This window comes from Heteronotia binoei, chromosome 18 (assembly GCF_032191835.1).
Source record: "Heteronotia binoei isolate CCM8104 ecotype False Entrance Well chromosome 18, APGP_CSIRO_Hbin_v1, whole genome shotgun sequence".
Taxonomy (NCBI): Eukaryota; Metazoa; Chordata; class Lepidosauria; order Squamata; family Gekkonidae; genus Heteronotia; species Heteronotia binoei.
In genome coordinates, this window is record NC_083240.1 from 48,458,408 (window position 1) to 48,481,542 (window position 23,135).

General features: G+C 44.6%; 1 protein-coding gene across 2 annotated transcripts in view; it reads left to right on the forward strand.

The window, feature by feature from the left end:
- NLK (nemo like kinase) overlaps positions 1-21,930 on the forward strand; it is a 278,351-nt gene extending 256,421 nt beyond the window's left edge. The window contains exons 10-11 of one of the 2 annotated variants that reach the window (XM_060258771.1): positions 9,135-9,234; positions 19,962-21,930. In XM_060258771.1, coding sequence (XP_060114754.1) covers positions 9,135-9,232 — 98 coding nt within the window. In that variant the 3' untranslated portion in view covers positions 9,233-9,234; positions 19,962-21,930. The remainder of the gene's footprint in view (positions 1-9,134; positions 9,235-19,961) is intronic. The other variant, XM_060258770.1, reaches the window with a different exon arrangement.
- Positions 21,931-23,135: the final 1,205 nt, after the last annotated feature.

Here is a 23,135-nt window from a genome sequence, read left to right on the forward strand (position 1 = left end):
CCCAGTCTGAACAGGGACAGTCTCCCAGAGACCTCTCTTCGAAGTGGGGAGGGGGGCAGCAATGATTAGCTGCACCGTTTGCTTCTAGATTTGCCTTGTTTGAACAGCATTGGTCTCTTATTACAAATAATGATGTTTGGGTCCTAAAAATAATAAAGTTTGGCTATTTTTTGGAGTTTAAATACATCCTTTTGTGTACTGGTTATATGTCCAGTCTGGCCCCTCGTGATATATTTCTTCACCAAGAAGTTTAACACTTCCTACATAAGAGTACAGTTCAAATAGTTCCTGCCTGAGAAGATGATTACGGCTTCTATTCAAATTACCCTTTGGTCAAAAAGAAAGGGGGAGGTGTGTGACCCATCCGGCACCTCAAACAGCCATAAATTCTGTATGCTGTCTTTAGAAGATATATTCCCCCTCATAGACAGAGGGTGCTGGTTTGACTTGAAGGACACATCCTTGACTTGAAGGACACATACTTCCATTTATGATAATTGTTAAAAAAAAATGTATTTCAGATTTGCAGGTGATTCTTACCAATATTCTGTACTACCATTTGGTTTAACCACAATCCAAAGGGTTTTCATGAATTGTTTTTCAGCAATTATAGCTTTCCTAAAGGACTGTCCCGTTTATCCATAACTGGATGACAGGCTCCTCATTGCAGATCTGAAAAATTAACTAGCATCTCACATTCTCATAAGGTAAACACGTTAGAGTGGCTTGGAGGTACGCATAAATTTTTGAAAGTCCACCCTGACCTCTACTCAAGAAATATAATTCATAGGAGCAAGACTCAACTCCCAAAGGTCTTATCTTCCTATATCTAGGGCTAAGGCTATATAAAACTTGGTTTCCACTTCTACTCATTCATGGTTCCAAAAAGCACTTCATATTCAGAAAAAAAAAATTAACATCTTCCACCACAGCAACAATCCAGCATGTAAGACTGCAAAATTTGGTTCTGAGAGATTTTAAGATGGTAGCAAATCCACAGTGGGAAAAAGTCTCCATTCCTAGGATAATCACTCTCTCCCTGTCCCAGTGGTCGCTGGATGGCAGCCTCCTGAGACGTGACTTTATTGCCTCCATCGATACACGGATGGGGATGGGGAGCTGTTAGAGAAAGTATTATATTTTCAGAAGCATTTTATACAAATCACCCAACACCTTGTAAAACAACACAAAGCTTTACTGCAGAACTATTTTAGAGAGTGATGACTGGTAGACTGCATGGTGCAGCATAGAACAGAAGAAGAAGCCTCCAGGTGGGCAGCCATGTTGGTCTGCAGCACTAGAACAAAGTAGGAGTCAAGTAGTACCTTTAAGACCAGCCGTTTTATTCAGAAGAAGAAGCAGTTTGTTCACAACTGAAAAAGAATGTTCAGAGGTGCAAATTAGCATCCTCAAACTAAGCAATAAACATACTACTTCACTATACCTGATATAGTGTCGACTTGTAAATTCTTCTTGGGATTGTCGACTTGGGATTCTTCTTCTGTTAATGGTCACTTAACTACAGCTGAGGCAACACTCCATATAAATGTTTTAGAAATTAGAGTGCTTAGATATGCCTTTACTTCTCTTTCAGAGATTATCTATGGGAAGACTCTACTGCTGTCCACCGATAATATGGCCACAAAATTTTATATCTACAAACAAAGGGGGGTGGGCTCCTTGAGGTGGTTCAGAGATGCTCTTGCCATTCAGCATACACATCATAGCCATGTACATACCAGTGCAGGACAATACTTTGGCAGACCTCCTCAGAAGGGACCCCCACTTGACCCATGAGTGGTCACTAAGTATCTACGCCCAATTTTTCATATGTGGGGCTACCCCAACATAGACCTATTTGATTCAGAGGTCAACACAAAGTGCCAGATGCTTTGCTCTAGGGCTGTCACACTAGGGGATGCATTCCTCCTCCACTGGTCTGACATCCTATACTATGCCTTCTCATCTTTCCCACTTCTTCAGAAGGAGATGACCAAACTCAAATCAGACAAAACATGTATTTTAATGGCTCCACTTTGGCCAAGACAATCAAGGTTCCCAATGTTGTGAAATCTTTCCAAGGGCAGGCAGTCCAAGATGTCATTTCCATAGGACAGCTACTAGGGATGTGCAAAAAAAAAAAAAATCAATAGTACACGGATTCGGAAATATACGGGGGGGGGGGGATACGGAATCCCGTATATTTCTGAGTTCTGTAGTCGGAATAGCCGCATATACGATAGATGCGCGGCTATTTCCGAATATACGGCCCCATTATACCTTATCGGCCATTGAAATCAATGGCAAATAGGGTATATTTGAAGCCGCCTGGAGGGGAGGGGGTTTGAGGGAGAGCCCCCAAATTTGCAGGAGACCTGCAGGGGACTCTCCCCTACAAACCCCCCAAGTTCCAAAAAGATTGGGCCAGGGGGTCCAATTCCTGGGGCACCCAAAGCCAAACCTAACTTCACACCAGAGAATCTCTATAGGACCCAAATGCACTTTATACATCTATCTACTCTATGAACCCTGCCACACAAAACACAATCTGCTCAAGGTCTGCTCTGCAGACCTGGCTGCAGCAAACCCAGATGCCAGCTCTCCAGCCCTGCCCCAAAGAACGCGGGGAGAGCTGGCCAAGCACAACAAGCATGCTGGCTCTGGGTCTCTCACCCAGATGCCAGCTTCCCTGCCACAGAACACACAATCTACAGATGCCAGCTCTCCAGCCCTGCCCCAAACAACACAGGGAGAGCTGGCCAAGCACAACAAGCCTGCTGGTTCTGGGTCTCTCACCCAGGTGCCAGCTTCCCTGCCACAGAACACACAATCTACAGATGCCAGCTCTCCAGCCCTGCCCCAAACAACACGGGGGGAGCTGGCCAAGAACAACAAGCCTGCTGGTTCTGGGTCTCTCACGCAGGTGCCAGCTTCCCCCCCCCCCAAAAAAAAACAGAACCAGGAAACGGGACAACAGGAGAAGGCCAAGAAACTCAACAATTTAAAAAGTGGCCTTTTAAATAATGAAAATTAGGCCAAACAGCTCCCCCCCAAGAACCAGAAGAGAAAAGGAACAACAGCAGCACAGCACAGCAGCAACAAATCAAACACAGAATCCTTTTAAAAAAGTAAAAAACTTAACTTTTAACAATACAGGAACTTTACCAACCCCTCCTCCCCCCCAAAAAACCCTTCACCCTAACCCCAAGAAATCCAAGCCACCCAAATCAGGAAAAGTAAAAGGACACTGCACTTTTAAAAGTAAAAGTAAAAAAGTAAGATATGAGCAAATTGGCAAAAAAAAAAAAAACCCCACCCCAGGCCCCCTCCCCCAGCAGAACCCCCTAACACTAACCCCAAATAAGCTACCCACCACCCAAATCTGGATAAGTGAAGGGACTCTGAGTCTTAAAAAGTCCTTTTACCAACTAAAATAAAAAAAAGAATCCCAAGACTGTCTTACCTTAGACGTCTTCTCTACTCCAGGAAAGTCTGGTAAGGCTGAGAGAGAGCAGCAGCAGCTGAGGCTAAGGGCCAGCACAGCACAATCTCTCTCTCACACTAACACACACCAACACAGCAGCAATGGAGGAGTCCAGCCAGGCAGACTCCTTAAAAAGGTTCTCTGGCCCTACAGAGAGCAGTTTCAAAAAAATAGCACTGCTCTGTGATTGGCCAGACAACAGTGCTTACTTGGATACCCAAGTAAGCAAAAGAACAAAAGAACAACAATGATCCCATGGAGGCTATGGGAGAGGCGGGAAAAGGCTACCAAAGGCGGGAAAGGAGGCAAGCAGCTCCCCTGAGGCTGCAGAAGCCCCTTTCCTGCCTTTTCCATGGATTTCCGTATACTTCCGAATATCTATATGGAAGTATATGGGGAGCCATACTCAGCTCCCGCATAATGGGCCCCAATTGGATTCGGCTGTATGCGATTCCGTATACAGCCGAATCAGGGGTGATTCGGCGGTTGATTCGGTTTGGCCAAACTGAATGCACACCCCTAACAGCTACGTCACCACAATGTAGAAATATTGCACCTTGACACATGGTGCATTTCTCCATAGAACACTGTTTCAAGGTAGCTGAGGTCTTACTCTCTTTATGTAGCCAGCTGCATAGAAATCTTACAAATCACAATTTGGGCAGGAGACAGAAAAATTAACTGGAATCCTGCCACTAGGCAGAGATTTTTGAATACCTTCTTTCGGGGTTACTACTTCCTCTATTAAAGTTCACCTGGTGGCCATATCTGTGTTACATTTTGGTGTAGGTTCTAAACTTGTATTTTCTAACACACTTTTGAAAAGGTTTCTGAAGGGTTTGTTTAACCTTGTACCCACCTGTAAAACCTCTGCTCTCTCAGTGGAGCTTATTTTTGTTCTATCCCACTTAATACATAACCCTTTTGAACCAATGGCTTCCAGTGAGCCTTCTTCACTAGTCTATAAAACAGTGTTCCTAGTTATATCACCCTGCAGGGTGGGCAAGCTCATAGCATTGGGATCATGGTGCATCTTTCCTTAGATTTCACAAGGACAAAGTTGTCTTGAGACCCAGCCTTGAATTCACACCAAAAGTAGTTTCCCTCTCTCATTTATCCTAGGACATAGTTTTACCAGTGTTATTTCCTAACCCTCACTCTCCAGCAGACCAGGCAGTGCACATACTAGATGTAAGAAGAGCATTATTATTATTTTATTTAGAAGGTACATCAACTTTCTATAAAAACAAGAACCTTTTCATTTCTTTTACTGAACCAAACAAGGGAAAAGCAGTTTCTGCACAAATCCTCTCTAGATGAGTAATGGCTGCCATTAAAATCTCTTATGAGGCAGCTCATTTAGAATGCTTGTTTCCCCTAAAGGTGCATTCGACCAGAGCTCAAGCCTTTTCTGCAGCCTTCTGAGTCACCCTTGACATCATAGAGATCTGCAAAGCCACAACTTGGTCCTCTCTATCAACATTCATTAAACACTCTTCCATCGATGCTTGACTCCAGGAGGGACGCAGCTGTGGGGAAAGCAGTCCTGCGGTCACTATTCCGTTAATCGGTCCACACTCACCTCTGTGGCTTGCTAATCTCCCATGTGGGACTGCACAGAAGACATGAAGATGAATACATAGCTGCACTTACCTGTAACTGATGTTTATCAAGTGTCTTCTGTACAGGCAACACATCCCTCCTTCCTCACTGTGGACTGTACTCAATATTCATAATCTCTGCTGTGGCGGAAAGAGAACTGAGGGAGAAGTGCTCCCCCCGACTCCTCATCTTGTGGTCATTTGGGTGGGAACAGAGCCTGTAGGAGAGGGAGTACTCAATTGTAACATTCTAGAAGCTTGTAGAAAACTTTTCTGTGGTAAGCTTGCTCTGAGGCAGTCCCATACGTGTCTGCAGAGAAGACACTCAGTATATATATAATTTACAGATAAAGGCAACCATGTTTTTCACTTAAAGGGGAGGGGGAACTTTGACTTGTGTGGCTAATTCTGCCATAATCATTAAGAGGTGAAAAGCAAAGCAAACGTTAAATAAACTGCTTTTTGCAGTGGTGTCAGTTTGCAGGTTAATAGTGGATAAGACCCCATGGCATGCCATTAAACCTTGCTGTAAATCTTATCCCACTGAAATCTTACCATGCATGCTCACCTGCTGAAACACAAAATTATACTTCTACTGAATTTCCACCCTTGAAGGTAATTTTTTTTCCCTTGCTTGGGAAATCTAGGGGGTCTGTGCTGCATACATAGAAATGAGGTTTTTTGACATCAAAGCAGAGAATGTACTCATTGTCTTGTGTGTGGATAAAAACTCTTAATAAATAGGAAAGAAGGAAGCTGCTCGGCTGAAGGTTGTGTCTGCTCCAGCTATGAAGGGTTTCAGCAACCTGTGTCTGACCAAATGCAGGCAGAACTTCCCAAGTATATGCTGTCTGTCCTGATCTTCTTCGTGGTCCCTGTGCATCTTACCCATGGGAGTAAGGCATCTGTGTCATTCCCCAATTGGTACTTATAGGGCGTTTTCGCACTGACCTTCAAGTAGCGCGACCACCCTCTTCACAACGGAGGATCTGCCCGCATTTCGCACAAGAAGCGCCGGCGCACCCAAAAGAGCCGGCTACTTCCGTCGCGAAACCCGCTCAAACGGAAACCGCCAAGAAGCAGGAAAACATTTGAGCGGGTTTCGCGACGGAAGTAGCCGGCTCTTTTGGGTGCGCCGGCGCTTCTTGTGCGAAATCCGGGCAGATCCTCCGTTGTGAAGAGGGTGGTCGCGCTACTTGAAGGTCAGTGCGAAAACGCCCACAGAAAGGCTTTTTATGCCTTTCCCCAGTGTATGTGTGGGAACACCACCACATATGCTCAACAGGCGGATATCCTGCCAGTTTCTGACCACCATATGAACAGGACATTTTTTCCTCAGCTCTCCAGTCAGTAACATACCTCCTCATTTAAAAAACTCTTCTGTGATCTCTACTTCAACCTTCTCTTACCTAAACAAGCGACCCCCTCCCGCCCTGTCTTTTGTCAAAATTTCTCTTCCCGCTCTACCTTCCCCACCGCAGGATGTGTGAGGATTTTTTCAAACTCACACCTTTGGATGGCAACTCCCTGTGCCTCCTTTGTCTTGGAGAAACACAGTGTGTGGATTCCTGTATCTACTGGTTGGAATTCTCAAAACGTACAAGAAAGAACCGGAATTGGTTTTATCTGTATTGTTTTTGCTGGCTTCTGCTGTGAATAAACTTGACTTGATAAGAAAGAACCGTGTGTCTGTGGAGATGGGAAGATAGAAACGAAGGAACATGTGATGTTTGAATATAAGTTGTACCAAAGCATTAGCGCCAGTTATATAACCCCAATCTGCTCTCAATTCCTTGGGAGAAATGAAAGATTTTATTTAGATAAGTTGTTAGATGACAGAGAGCAGGCAATTACTTTAAACATGGCAAAATTTGCTATGCAGGCCATTAAAATCTGGAAACAAGCCATTAACAGTTAGTCAGCCCATATTTTATTCAAACAGATTTTAATTAATTATTTAATAGTATTTCACTTTTAATATTTCACTTTCTGATATTGTTGATAATGTACAGGCTGATACGAGATCTTTTGTTCCTCTTTTATGTATCTGGTCAGTGACTGTAGAAATAAATTCTGTATGTATGTTTGACAAGAAAGAATCAAACAGTGAGGCTTCAAGCCGCACTCCTAGAATCCACCTGAGCTTCTTCCAAGATGAAATGTTGCTCCCAATCTGATGTCCTCCTCATCTGTAGCCACAGGTAAAATGGCTGCAGTGGGTAATCGCAATACAAGTATTGGAGTTGTTTTTGGTCCCACATAAACATCTGGGGGGGGCATCGAAGGGGTGAATCCTCACTTTGAGATGGATTTTCTCGGTGTCAAGAAGTTATGAATCAGCAACAAGGTACTTGGCTGAACACATCGGAGTGAATGTTGTCATGTTGGCATTGATGATCAGATCCAACTGCAGAGCCACACAGGGACCTCCCCCTGCTCAATTATCTTGATTGAGAGGCATGTGGTGAGCTCCATTGTGTTTATGTCTGTTTTGTCTATCTCAGACTCTGAGAACTGCAGGGCTGGGAGACTGCCAATACAAGGTCTCCACCATAGACACCGTGATGCAAGGCATGGATAAGAGCATAAAGGCATCCTGCAATTTGAGCATCACCACTACCAACCGCACCTATAAACCCAGATCTTGGTTCCATTGGTCATCTTGTAGACCCTCACTGGGTCACACTTGACGAGCACAGCAGCCACAGGGCAGACAGAAACCATCCTACAGCTCCAAACCCAATTTTTTTGGCGCACAATTGTCCAGACCAAATGATCCCATGACCTCCAAGCAGAACCTTTGACACCTCAGAGCTGATGCCACCTCATCATCACCCCTGTGTCTCGTCTCCACACCTTCTTGTCATCTTTCCTATCAGGTTGAAACTGAATCTAGCTAAGACAGAGGTTCTGTAGCTGGGCAGAGACTTTGGGATCAGGGCTGAGATTACCCACTCTTGGTAGGGCACCACTAACAGTGGCGCAGTCCATTAAGAGTTTGGGTGTGATCTTGGATGTCTCCTTAAGCATGGAGGCCCAAGTCACTCATATTGCCAAACTAGCATTTTTTCATCTGCACCAGGCTTGGAATCTGGCCCTTTTCTATCATGCACTGACCTAGACACAGTAATCCATGCAACAGTAATCTCTAGACTGCACTACTATAACTTGCTCCACGCTGGACTGACCCAGAAACTCCAACTGATCCAGAATGTTGTGGCATGAGTCCAGACAGGAATGTCACAGATGGCACATACACAACCTGTGTGAACCAGTGAAGTACCAAGTCAAGTTCAAGGTTTTGGTATTGACCTATAAGGCATTCATTGGTCAGAGACCAACGTATCTACAGGACTGTCTCTTCTGGTATGGCCATGGGAGGGCATTGTGCTCTCAGGATAGTAACCTGTTGCAGTTCTGTAGGACCTGCAAAATGGAGCTGTTCCGCCAGGCCTTTAGTTGAGGCAGTAGACATCACTAAACAGCAGCATGGCCTCCCTGCCACATGCCAGTCCACTCATGAGCCCTGTTTGAAACCTTGATTTGGTGACCACCATCTGTCTCTATCTTCTCAGCCAGGTCCTGAAATGGTTGCCACCTACATACTGACATTACCCTACCAGCCTTCTTTCTGGACTCCGAAGGGGACACTGAGAGGCAGTCGCACTCTTTGGATGTCTGACAGGCCCTCTTATTCTGAATAGAACCAAGACTACCCACAAAAATCCTCAGCTTTTCATTTCTTATGCTGGCCCAGTCAGGCCACAAGATCTTGGGCCAAAGACTGTCCAAATGGATTGTTGGGACAATCAAATTATGCTGTCTTCTAGTGAAGCAGTCCCTGCCAGGTGCATGCCCTATGGAAGTGCCCAGAAAGCCTTTTTATAGGGCTTGCGAGTGATCAGGGATTAGATCAGCACAGGGCCTTATTCCCATGGGTGTGAATGCACAGATGACCACTTGAAGATAATCAGTTACAGGTAAGCAACCTGTTTTTTCTGGATTGTGTGATGTCCAGTTTACTTTCTTCTCTCCTCCTTCTTTTCCAGAAATAATTCATCAGTTCATTTTGGAACAGCAGAAAGGAAACCGAGTGCCACTGTGCATTAACCCGCAGTCTGCTGCTTTTAAGAGCTTTATTAGGTAACTGTATGTAATCACATCTGATATTAATTCTTCTTTCTTTAGTTGTATGGCAACTTTTTTTTAAGTTTGTGTTTGAATGCAAGGTCATTATAACAACAGTAGCTACTTGTCTGGTTATTTCTGAGCGTGACTTCATTTTTACAATTGTTGTCTTTAAGCGTTCACTCATCCAAGATCTGCGCCTGGCAGGGTTGTGCTGAAGGGTTCTTGTTCCGAAGTCTTTTTCACTGCTATGACCTGCTCTTGGATGAGCTGGCACCGAAAAGCTTTATGGCAGAAACCTCACTGGCTCATCTGGCTGTCCAGAGAGAGCCACTAGGTGGCCTGCATGCCAGCAAGCTTCTCTGGTGTGGAATAGTGTCTGCTCATAGGCCAGGACATTATTGCAGTCCATCCCAGCAACACGTTTGAGGAATTGGAGCCAGTTCTTAATAGGGCTGGAAACAACACCTAGGAAGATGTTTTTGCTGCACCTATTCTATGGGGGAACAGCAGGACAGAAGTGGGAAGGTATAGCTGTCTGTGAAATTGCTTGCCTGGCGTGTCCCTGGCCTTTGCCCTGGCACTCAGTAGCATGATGGTCTGGGAAGATGAGAAACTGCAGATATTTCTTCTACTGTTGTGTCGAAACCTCAGCAAAGATGAGGGTTTTTTTTTAAATCTTGCTTTGGGGAAGATCATGGCTAGTAGGAAAGCACATGTACTTGCATATAGAAGATTTATTTATTTAAAATATTAGCCACCTTTCTCCCTTCGGGAACTCTAGGGAGCTTATCGTTTGTTGTAAGCTGCCCTGAGCCCGCTTGCGGGAAAAGGTGAAATATAAACCTAAAAATTAAATTAAATTACTAAAGAATCTCAGGTGGAAAATCTTGGGAGAGACCCTGCATAGCTGCTACCACTCAGACAGTTATCAGCTACTTGGGGCAATGGCTTCACTCCATACAAAGCAGCTTCACGTCCCTGTGCTCGTTGTGGCCCTCCAGATTTACTGCCCAGAATATACTGGCTAGTCTACAGTACATTTTTCCAAGTTTGTGGAGAGGCTTTGGCATCATGGCAGAGCATGTGCTTTGCGTGCAAAGGGTTCAGACCTCAACAACTCCTGTTAAAGGATCTCCGGTGAATGATGTAGACCCTCTCTCCCTGAGACCCTGGGAAGCTACTGCTGCTCATAGCAGACGGTACAGAGCCACTAAGTGGGCCCCCTGATCTGATTCTGTAACAAGCAGCTTCACCTGTTCAATAGGTAACAGAGGGCAAAGTCCCAGGGAGTTTTAAAGGTAAGGAAAAGAGTTGGTGCCGGATAGAGATGTCACCATTGTGTCACCGTTGTGAGGGCCTAAGGAAAAAAAAAAGGAAAAATTCAGAAACACAAACACACCCTGGTTTTTTCCAAGCCCCCCCCCCATTTTTTTAAATTTGGGGGGGAAACCTCACAAAACGTTTTCTCAATTTGAATGAGTGAAATGCTTTTAAAGAAAAGGGGTGCATACTCTAAACGTATACAGCTCTTAAATCCATGATGCATTTCTGCACCTAGGAAAATACCTTCATGAGGGTAGCATGCAGGGCTTTCATTGCTTCTCAACAGTTGCATGCCTTCTGTGGTCCTTTTGATTTGACTTATAGTTGACCTCTCCTCTCCCCTGAGACATTGTGGACACAGGCCCATACATAGAAGGTAGCTGATTGCCTTGACTTGCTAGAGGGGGAGGAGAAAGGGCAGAAGGAGGTAGGACAGAAACTGCCCCAAAGCTTCAGCAGAAAACTGAAACTTCCATTGAGAACTGATCTCTCTCACCAGACAGCAAACATTATGGTACATGTGTAAAGATAGCATGGGGTACATCAGCTTGCAGTTTTCTATAGAGTATTGGGTACGTTTGAAGTTCTGTTTGTAGAAATCTAAGCCAGTTTTCTTTGCTTGTAAGAAAACATTTAAATTCCATAAACCTGTCCAGTATATCTGCTTTATATGCTAAGTTATAAATGATGCATTTTATGTTAAAACAGTAAACTTTGTTTAGGTTTGATAGGGGACAGTTGAGTATTTCATATGGTTCCCCAAAATTTCCATATTTTAGGGGAGAGGGGGGAAAGTATTTTTATTGTACCTTCAAAATTTCTGGAAACGGAAATTTCTGGAGATGGAAAGTGGTGCAAAGGGGAGACAGGCATGGCCTCAGGTAAGCAACAAGAAAGGTGAATGGCTCTAGCAGCAAAAAGCTAATTAAAGGTATAGACATGGGAACTGTCTCTCATAAAATATCCTTATATGCTGACGATGTCATCTTGTGTCTTTCTAAACCTTCAGATTCACTGCATGAATTACAGTCAGTTTTACACAACTTTAGCTTAGTCTCTGGACTAACTTTTAGTCAAACAAAATCGGATATCTATCCCATCAATGTGTCCAAACTAAATATCCAAAACATTAAACAATCCTTTCTTTACAATTGGATTTCCAAAAATTGGAAATATTTAGGGGTGACTATACCTGCAGGTATGTCACAGATATTTTCTGCAAACTTCCGCCCCTTACAAATAGAAATTAGAAATTCAGTTTTAAAAATTGGAATGCTTTGATATTAAATTGGACTGATAGACTAGATCTCATCAAACACTTTCTCCTCCCCAAATATCTCTATCTCTTTCAAACTATTCTAATTGAGATACCTAGGAAACATATAGATTCTTGGCAAAGAGAATTTGTACAATTCCTATAGGCAAAAAAACCACCGCGAACCAACTAAAGGACTCTCTATAGAACAACACAGCTTGGAGGCCTTGAAATACCAAATCTTACACTATATTATGAGGCTTCCAATCTAGCCTCTCTGCTTAGGGCCCTAACCTCCCCCAATTTGGCAGACTACAAGATAGAACTACAAGATCTTCGTGGTCTCTGTGCAGTCCCACACATGGGTCTTGCCGCAGGCAACGGATCCGTACCTCGGAGCTCCAATAGCTCGCCTATCGCGCTTTTTGGCGCGCTTCCCTCCCGCTCTGGGGAACAGGCACTGATCGCGCATGCCTGGAGCGGGGGGGGGGCGCGGCCATCCCACTCAGTTTCTTCCTTACCGCCGCCCGGACAACACCTTCCTCGCTGCGTTCTCTCCTTAGTCGTCTTCTCCTCGTCTGGTATCTTATTTCTCCTTTTCTTCTTCTTCTCATACTATTTTTCGTCCCTAGAAAATACAAAAAAAAAAAGATACCGTTTCTGCGCTTTCCTTTCCTTTTTCTCACCCTTCCCCCCCCTCCCCTGTTCGGAGCGTATGGAAGGGAAGGTTACTTTCAAAAAGTGCAGGCACTGTGGAGCCAAGATCCCCACCTCCGACGGCCACAGCCATTGCCTTTTCTGCCTTGGGGAAGGCCATCGAGTGGACTCCTGTCCTCATTGTGCTAACTTCGGCAAGCAGGCCCGTAAAAACCACGCTGCGAGGCTCCAAAGTTTTCTCCTCGAACGGTCCCTGCGGGCTATTCCCACTTCTGGCTCGCCGCCTCGCCCACAACGAGCGGGAGATTCGGCTTCCCCGGCCGCGCTTCAGTCACAAAAGCAGACAGCGCACAAGTCCGGAAAAAGACCTCCGAAGCACGCTGATACTGGCCATGAGTCTTCTAAAAAACCACGTCATTCCAAATCAGTGGATTCGGCGCCTAAGAAATCTCGACATTCCGAATTGGCTGATTCGGCTCCGAAGAGGCTTCACGAGTCGCACTCGGCGCTTAAGAAATCTCGGGACTCTTCGGCTTCGACCTCCATGGCTTCCACTTCGCAATCCACTTCGGCCCAACCACTGCTGCCGCCTGAACTATCGACTCCGGTGGATGTCATCACCGATATGACCCAGCTTACACCTCACACCTCCACAGCGGTAGAGGTGATTCCAATTCAATCTCGTTCACCTTCGGTGCATAGTGTGGTGCCCTCCGAGTTCCGATATGACCCAGCTTACACCTCACACCTCCACAGCGGTAGAGGTGATTCCAATTCAATCTCGTTCACCTTCGGTGCATAGTGTGGTGCCCTCCGAGTTCCTCGAACCCGATCCCATTACCGATCCGACTCAAGCCTACCTACGATCATCTCTACGATCCGGATCCTTCCGAGATGTCGCGGTTTCTCCTCTGTTCAGAGAATCAGCAACACAAGTCTCCTCTCATCGAGTCCACGTCCGATCACGTTCACCGCGTAGCCGCCACGACTCCGGCTCGTCCACTTACTATGAACATCATGACTATTACATACGAGGTCGATATGACTATTCGTCCTTCTCGAGGTCTCCATTACCTAGGAACAGACGTTACTGTCACCTCTCCCACTCACCCTCGGACGAGGGAACTCGCCGCTTCCGATACCAAGAGTCGGAACCTTACCTGAGCCGTGACGTCTGTACTCCTCGTATCCGCCAGGACGATTCACCTCGAATTCATCATGAGGACACCCGAATCCGTCGCAACTATTCACCTCGACTCCATCACGAACACCCATCTCGACTCCGTGACTTACCTCAAATCCATCACGAGGACTCACCTCGACTCCGTGACTGCACTCGATTTCTAGATCCTGAGGTTTTTCCCTCTCGACACTGGGAATCCTCTCGACATCAGGAACATTCTCGGTACCGGGATATAGAGAAACCTCGCACGGCTTCCGCAACTGTCTCCGTTGCCCCGGTCACTCCACCTAGATCTTCTACCAAGCAACGAGTCCAAACTTCAGAGCCTCAAGCCTCCACTTCGGAGCCAGTCATACCTCCACCTTCTCCCTCTAGGGAAGATTCCCAATCCGAAAGAGAAACCACAGCTTCGTCGGACTTGGAAGACCACCTGCCTTCTCTAGCCTCTGATTCGGCTCCACAAGCTCGGCTTTCTCCATCGGATGCATCAAAGGCTTATCTCAACCTTATCACCACCATGGCGGAAACGCTGAAAATACCACTCCCAGTGGATTCACCCAAGGTGTCTGACATTGTGCACGATCTAGTCCAGTCAGATTTCCCGCCCGGTTCCTTACTCCCGATGTTGCCGGTGCACCTGGAGGGTCTCCGAGAGGCCTGGGACAAACCCGCCTCGATCCCTCCCACTTCCAAGAGGTTCGATTCACTCTATAGGGTTCATGCCCCTGATGCTAAGTTCCTAGCCTCACACCCGGCTCCGAACTCTATTATAGTCCACTCGGCCACTAAGGCCAAACCCTCCAGACATCCTACACCACCGGATCGAGAGGGGAGAAAATTGGACACCCTGGCAAGAAAGATATTTAATTTGGCTTCTACCAACTCTAAGCTCAATAATTATTTAGCATACTTTTCTGCTTACATTTTTAATTTGGCAAACCAGTTTACGCCCCTCATACCCTCTCTTCCTGAGACCTCCCAGAGAACAACTTCCACCCTGGTGTCTGAACTGTCCAGAGTTTCTAAACAACAGATCAATTCCATTCGCCATGCTGTCTCCTGTTCCTCCCGAGTTTTCGCCTCCTCAATTGCCTTGCGTCGTCACGCCTGGCTGAGGTCCACCAATTTGCAACCGGACATTAAACAAAAAATAGAGGACCTCCCTTTCGATGGCCTAGGTCTCTTCCATGCCTCTACTGATGAGGTTTTGACTTCGGTTGACGATGGTCATAAGAGGGCAAAGCGCCTGGGAGTCTCTCAACCATCCTCACAGCCATTTAATCGAACCAAATCCTGGAAACCATCCTTCCAGAGATGTCAACACTCTCCCAAGCAAGGTGACTATTGGAAGCGAAGGCTTACACAGCAGAAACCTCCATTCCAACAGAGACCTCGGCCTCAACAAGCCAAAAAGACCTCTCTTCCTGCCAAACAGTCTCTTTGACTTCCTTCATATGCAGCCGGCCTATCAAACACGTCTTTCCCCATTCTTTCAGACCTGGAACTCCATAACAACCGATTCCTGGGTGCTCACCATCGTACGCCTAGGCTACGCAATCAAGTTCATTTCACCACCTCTCCACCACAACTACTCCCCCCTCTCCTCATCTCCAACAGGAAATTCTGGACTTGCTCCAGAAAAATGCCATAGAACCAGTTCCTCTTCAACACTGCGGGACGGGGTTCTACTCGAGATATTTCCTGGTGCCCAAGAGGGATGGAGGCAAGCGTCCTATTCTAGATCTTCGGAAGCTAAACAAATATATAACATACAGAAAATTCAGAATGATCTCTCTGCAATCCATCCTGCCTCTAATCCCCAAGGGTTCTTGGATGGCTTCCCTAGATCTTCAAGACGCTTACTTCCATGTGACCATCCGGCTCCAGCACAGGAAATACCTTCGATTCACCATAGGCCAAGATCACTTCCAATATCTATCCCTCCCATTTGGACTTTCCACCGCACCCAGAGTGTTCACCAAATGCATGGCAGTGGTGGCAGCTGCTCTGCGTCTGCGAGACATTCCTGTGTTCCCGTACATAGACGATTGGCTCCTGATTGCACCAACTCAGCACCAACTGAAGAGGAACCTCGAGACAACTCTATCTCTTCTGGCTTCTCTGGGCCTATGCGTGAATATCAACAAATCACATCTCACACCAACCCAGGACCTCAAGTTCATAGGTGCGCGTCTATGTACATCTCCTCACCTTGCTTTCCTCCCAGAAGACCGGGTGCAAACGATAATTTCTCTAGCCAACCTAGTTCGGCAAAAGCCCATCCAGTCGGCCTTTGTCATTCAGCGACTTCTAGGCCTCATGGCTGCAACCACTTCTGTTCTCCGTTTTGCGAGGCTGCGCATGCGACACCTCCAACTCTGGTTTGTCCGTGTCTACCATCCACATGTGCAGCCCCAGAGCACTCTTCTCACTGTTCCCCAGAGAGTTCTACATTCCCTTGTTTGGTGGACTATACCACACAACCTTCTTCCAGGAATGCCGTTCCTTCCTCCTCCACCATCAGCCATCATAACTACAGACGCCTCCAAGTGGGGTTGGGGAGCCCACTTAGAGGACAAGACTGTCAGAGGGCTTTGGACTCCCTCCGAGAGGACAATGCACATAAACTGCCTAGAGCTGATTGCTGTGCACAGAGCTCTCCACTCGTTCCTCCCACTGATCAAGGGTCGGCACGTACAGATCTTTACGGACAATATGGCCACAGTATTTTATGTCAACAAACAGGGCGGTACCAGATCTCTTCAACTGTGCCGCATAGCCATATTTCTATGGGAATGGTGTGTCAAGCACAACATCTACCTGACTGCCATCCATCTCCCAGGTGTAGAGAATGTTCTGGCCGACTCTCTCAGCAGGATTCGGATAGACGACCACGAATGGTCCATCAATCACACCTACCTCCGTCGCATCTTTCTGCACTTCAGAATGCCCAAGATAGATGTCTTTGCTTCCAAGAGCAATACGAAATGCCATCTATTCTACTCCAGAAGGGGCAACGATGCGTTCCTGCATGTGTGGAGAGGCCCTTTACACTATCTGTTCCCTCCCATTCCCCTAATGACACGGGTGTTAATGAAGATCACTCGAGATGGCACGGACTGCATTCTCATTGCACCTTGGTGGCCACATCAACCGTGGTTCACGAGACTGCTACAAATGTCCTCCCGCACTTACCGCCGCCTTCCACTAGCAGGCGATCTCCTGACGCAAGCCAATGGCCAGGTTCTGCACCACAATCCTCAAATTCTGGCCCTGACTGCATGGAGAATCCGTCCGCCCTCTTGTCTGCAGAGGTAGCTGACATTATTCTTAACGCTAGAAAACCGTCCACCAGGCTTTCTTATCGGCGCAAATGGAGGCGTTTCTGCTCTTTTGCAGCTTCTCAGCATCTACAACCAAGGTCGGTGCCTCTACATCTAGTGCTTGATTATCTTTTGTCGCTTCAGAGATCAGGACTCTGCTACTCATTGTTAAAAGTTCATCTTGCTGCCATTTCAGCCTTCCATGATCCTGTGGAGGGCAAATCTGTTTTTTCACACAAGTTATCTAAGTCCTTTCTGAGGGGAATGTTACACCTTCATCCTCCTATCAAACCCTTTGTCCCGTCGTGGAGTCTCTCCCTGGTGCTTTCTCACCTTATGAAACCCCCGTTTGAGCCTATGGCAAAGGTACAACTCAATCTCTTATCATGGAAGACTGCCCTACTAGTTGCCTTGACTTCCGGCAAACGGGCCAGTGATCTACATGCTTTCCGCCATGATGCTCCTTACACGATCTTTCACAAGGACAAGGTTGTCCTGCGACCGGACCCTTCCTTCCTCCCTAAGGTTGTGTCCCAGTTCCACTTGTCGACAACGATGTTGTTACCAACATTCTTTCCTAATCCTAGTGACCCAGGACAAAAAGCTCTACATGCCCTAGATGTTCGAAGGGCCTTGTCTTTCTACCTCGCTCGTACACAACAGTTCCGTAAGGACCCTAATCTGTTTGTGGCCTACGGTAATCCACACAGAGGACACAATATTTCTACCCAGAGACTATCTAAATGGGTAGTTAGTGCCATCAAGTTGTGTTACGAACTGGCTAAGCAGCCCTTACCCGAAGGCCTTAAGGCTCACTCTACCAGAGCGGTCTCGACGTCTTCGGCTTTCCTGCAGGGTGTCTCCCTGGAGGATGTCTGTGCTGCTGCCTCTTGGTCCTCGCCATCCACGTTCGTCACCCATTATGCTTTAGACGTTCGTGCAAGACGAGATGCCTCCTTCGGCCAAGTGGTCCTCAGATCCATCTTCCATTGAAGTCAGGGGTGAGTGTATCCGCTTCCATCTATAACCTATATAGGATGATGTGATGTTGTGATTATGTGACTAACTTGTTTTTCTTTACCAGCACCCTCCTCCAGGACATTCAGCTGGCTAGTCATCCATGTGTGGGACTGCACAGAGACCACGAAGAAGATAAACAGGTTGCTTACCTGTAACTAATGATCTTCGAGTGGTCATCTGTGCAGTCACACACGCCCACCCAGCCTTCCCTGCTGCTGGCGTCCTTTTGATGCGTTTAACTTCATATAGTATCAGTGTCAGTGGCGGCTGGAAGAAACTGAGTGGGATGGCCGCTCCCCCCCCCCCCCCCGCTCCAGGCATGCACGATCGGTGCCTGCTCCCCAGAGCGGGAGGGAAGCGCGCCAAAAAGTGCTATAGGCAAGCTATTGGAGCTCTGAGGTACGGATCCGTTGCCTGCAGCAAGACCCATGTGTGTGACTGCACAGATGACCACTCGAAGATCATTAGTTACAGGTAAGCAACCTGTTTATATCCTACCTTTAAATCTATTTGATTATGTATGGAACTCAAACGCTAAGAAACTCAAAACTAAAGCTACTCGCACAAAAACCTATTTACACACAGCTATCAAGATTTGGAATAAATATAGGACACAGACTATCCCAAACATATCCAGTCAATCTTCATATATGAATCAAGAATGCTCACCCAAAGAAACTGCAGATATACAGACAATATGTTATAATGCAGGACTTACTCGAATTATAGATTTTTTTAACAAAGGAAAGCTTTTAGACAAAGACAAATTGGAGCAAAAAATTGGTTTTAAATTATTGTGGTTACATTATTTTCAAATACGAAGTTTTTTCTCTGTTCCGTTAATACAGAAAGCTCTGACCAGACCTCTAACAGAGTTTGAAAAACTGTTACATTCCTTATCTACAAATGACTCTAAACTTATCTCTAGAATACACAAAACTCTGCTTAATCTAGATCATACGCCATCTCTGAAATATCAAAAGTTATGGCAAAAAGACCGCAACAGAAACTTCCGCACCAAAGACTGGAAAGAAATATGGTCGTCCCCATCTTACACCTCTGAAATCATACCTATCAGACTACAATATTATAAATTGATAATGCGGTGGTACCTACCTCCAAAGGTGCTCCACCACATAAATAGTGACATAAGCCTAAAATGTATAAAACAATGTGGTGAAATCAGAGACTACTTTCATTTTTGGTGAACCTGCACATATATACAGAACTTCTGGAAACTTATCATACAACATATTGCACCTATTACAAACACATACCTACCTTTGAAACCTGAAGTGCTTCTCCTTGGTAAATGGGTGGATCCTAGAAAAGATAAAACTAGCTTAGAAAGAATACATATGTTAATATCAGCTGCCCACACTACACTTGCGGCGCACTGGATAGATAAAAATCCCCCATGTCTCCTAGCATGGCAACAAAGACTTTGGGAATATTTTATATTGACTAAGATTTCTGTTCAGATTCCTTTGACTGAGAATTATGAAAGCCTTTTTATTGATGTATGGTATCCAATAATAAGTTACTATCTGAACAAAATGTTCTACCGCGCAGAATATTTTATTGTAAGATGTCACAGATATTTTCTGCAAACTTTCACCCCTTACAAATAGAAATTAGAAATTTCCTTTTTCAATTGAAATGTTTATACTGTTTTAGTTTTCTGTGAATTTTTGTCTTTGTTTTTGTATTAAAAACTTAACAAAAAAGCTCCTGGATATGGGGGGAAGTGGCCCTAACTGAGGCAGGTGACTATAGAGCAATACCATTGTTTTAACTCAGGGTCCGTCCAGTTTTCTTTCAACAGCTGTGGATTCCTGCAAACAAAGATCTTTCTCTCTGCAAACTGAGCTCTGCCCTGCCTATGTGCCTTTTTAATTCTGTCATGTGGTGTTCTGAGATGTCTGTGTGGCCCCACACCCTGTGGCAAGTGAACACTGATCTTCTTGTGTCTTTTGCTTCCTAGTTCCACTGTTGCTCAGCCGTCTGAGATGCCACCCTCTCCACTGGTCTGGGAATAAATGTGGAAGATTTTTTTTGTTTTGTTTTTTTGAAATGTACTACTGAAGACATAATGTAGCTTTCCACTGGATTCTGGGATTTGCAATTCTGGAGGTTTAATCATGCTTGTACTGTAATTTTACTAATGAAGTTTTAAAATTTAACAACCACTATCCTTGTATGAAATATGAATAAGAGTTAGAAACATTAACTAGGCTTTTAATCACGTCAAGGGTGGGGTTGTGCTTTTAGAAGAGAAATATTTTATCCAGAGTTGCACATGGTTTGTATGAATTTTAGTGCAGCTGTGATTTTTTTTTTTGCTTGGCTCTGAACAAAACTGAAGATTGAACCAAACCGGGAAAGTTGCTATTTTTGTGTGTCCCCCCCCCTTCTTTCTCTTCCACTCCCCCCCCCCCCCTCTTTCAGATTAAGTGAGATTGTGCAGACAGAAAAGATATTTTGATATTGAGCCATTCCTGAAGATTCGGGGTTTCCATTTAAAAAAAAAGAGAGAGTTAAGGAATACAGAACTCTGCCGCGACCAATCATGAAGTCGCATCAGATGGCAGGGCCCATACTCCTTGGGCAGTGCTGTCTGATGGTCCCAGTCCTCTATGTAGCTTTTCACTAGCACTGTGGTGGTGACTGTGCAGTTTTTTCGATCAGATGTGAGTAGAGTGAATGCATTGTCTGTCATTTGGAAAGATGAGTGAGTTTCCCTTAATTTTCCTGGCCCTCCCTTTCTGGTATAAATAAATATATAAATATATATATATATTTAATCTATTTTTATTAGAGGTTTTTTCTCTTTTCTTACATAAACATAAACCATCTCTTCCCGCCACCTCACGCATGCATCTACAAATGTGTGTAAATAATTCCATTGACAAGCTAATTTCAAGTAATCTTGATATCCATTGCTGTGTAGAGAGAGAGGAAAGAAGAAACAGAAATAGCTTGCACATGTCTAGGTCTGTGAAACTTTGTGATTTTTTTTCCTGCACTAGACAGATGGAAGAAAAAGCGAAAAGAAAAAAAGCACATAGGGAATTATGTTAATTGTATTTGTGTCTTTAGGCAAAGCTGTGGAAGTCTTGAAATGTCACAGTAGTAAATAATTTTAATTAATTTTTTTTTGCTAATTCTTTTTATTTTTTTTCTGTTCGAACACTGAATTATTCTGTGCATAAGTGTGTGTGTGTATATATATATACACACACATATATATATATATATATATATATAAACACAAACTGAAGGCCTCTACCTCCTGGAGTTATACAACTTGGTTTGTTTATCTCCACATGTTTGTTTTTTTTAAGTTCAGTGTGGAGACTTGAAACTTGAACGTCCCTTTCAACTTTTATATTTAAAGAAATAAAAGGCAAGCAAATTGTTTTTCACCTGTACAAAAGAAATAACAAACGGATGGTCTTAAATTTCGATCTGGGGATATAGTAAAAAAAAGTGAGAAAAACCTTGGTGTTTGTCATGGACAATTAACTGTTAAAGTTATTGTAAGTTATCTGTATTTAGCAGAGTATTTTCAAGAAGAGTGATCTGAACTGGAACTAAATACTATTAGCTTAAATTATGTTTTTGGGAAGTTTTAACTTCAATGAAGTAATTATTTGCTGTGAAAGAGACAAACGTTGAATTTCTCAAACAAAGATGATGAAAATATCTTTGTCTTTTTGTGCGGCTCCTGAGGAATTAAATAAAAAAAAGAAAACCAAAAACCATTGAAGCATCTCAATTCACTTGAATGAAAAACATGGTTTTTCCAGGAAGTGAGCCCAGGAAGACACTGGCATGAAAGGTAAAATCTCAGAGGTTGGTCTGTTTTAAATGTGGCACACTTGCGGGTCACTTTGTAAAATGTAGATTTGAAGTACAGTGGTGAAGACATTAAATGTGACATTTGAAACAAAGGTTGCGTTAAGTCTTCTGTTGTGTTCTCTACCTGGTTGCAGTTGCCTTTGTAGTCTCTCTCTGTTCTTTCATATTGATTTTGCATCTGTACAAAACAGCGCTGGAACCTTCTACAGCTTTAGTCAGGGACTTGGGGCCTTTTTCCTCAAATGGTGATTGGTGGTTGTTGAACAAAGGTCATCCTGAAAGATGAAGAATGTTACCTGGACACAGGAAGTGGCCCTATACTGAATCAAACCCAATGTCAGTATTGTCTAGACTGGCAGCAGCTCTGCAGGGTTTCAAGCAGAGGGCTTTCACATCACTCACTGCCTGGTCCGTTGAACTGGGAATTCTGCTGGGGATTGAACCTGGGACCTTCTGCAAGCAAGGCCACTGAGCCACAGCCCCTCCCTGAAGAAGCCATGGCCCAAAAAAGCCATTTCAGAAATTATTCATTTCATTTATTTAAAACATTTTAATGCCACCTTTCCATCCATCCAATGCAGTAAACATTAAAACATTTAAACAATTAAAAATACAGTTAAAATTATAAAATTCAATTAAACTCATTCAATTAAAATTAAATTAAATTCATAAACATATGGCACTAGAAGGGGAAACAATACCATTATTGGGGGTACATCAGGCAAAGCAAAAAGGCCTTCACCTGTTGGCGAAAGACACAAATAGAGGGAGACAAACATCACACTCTGTCAAATCCTCCAAGGGAGATTTTGATAAGGCTGGCAAAACAAAACCCTAAAGTATGTGTCCACACACCTTTGTTAGGTAGCTGCCCCCCAGCCCTCTGAGTGTAGCCCAACAATCAGAAGCCAAAGAGCAGATTTCTAACTTCTTTATGGCTGTGATAAAATGTAACATCAGATAAAGGCAAGTGTCCCATCAAGTCAGTCAATGTCCCAGTCACTTGTGATCTCAGGATGCTCATACTGATATTCTGGAAGGTTCAAATCCAGGCCACATTTTGGGCAGGAGCTTACAGGAGCAGAGCCTGGAACCTCTAAATTTTATTGTGCTCTTTCTTTCTTAAACCCCTCCCCCCCACAAATACTTGCTTCTGGGCTCCACTGTTCAAACCCCCTGTGAGAATGTTGCTAGGCTTTAAGATTAGACAAACTTTCTAATATTTTCCTCCACCAAAAAATGGGAAAATAACCAAATATAAAGTAGACAGATGGAAATTTTCATCATTCCACTGTGG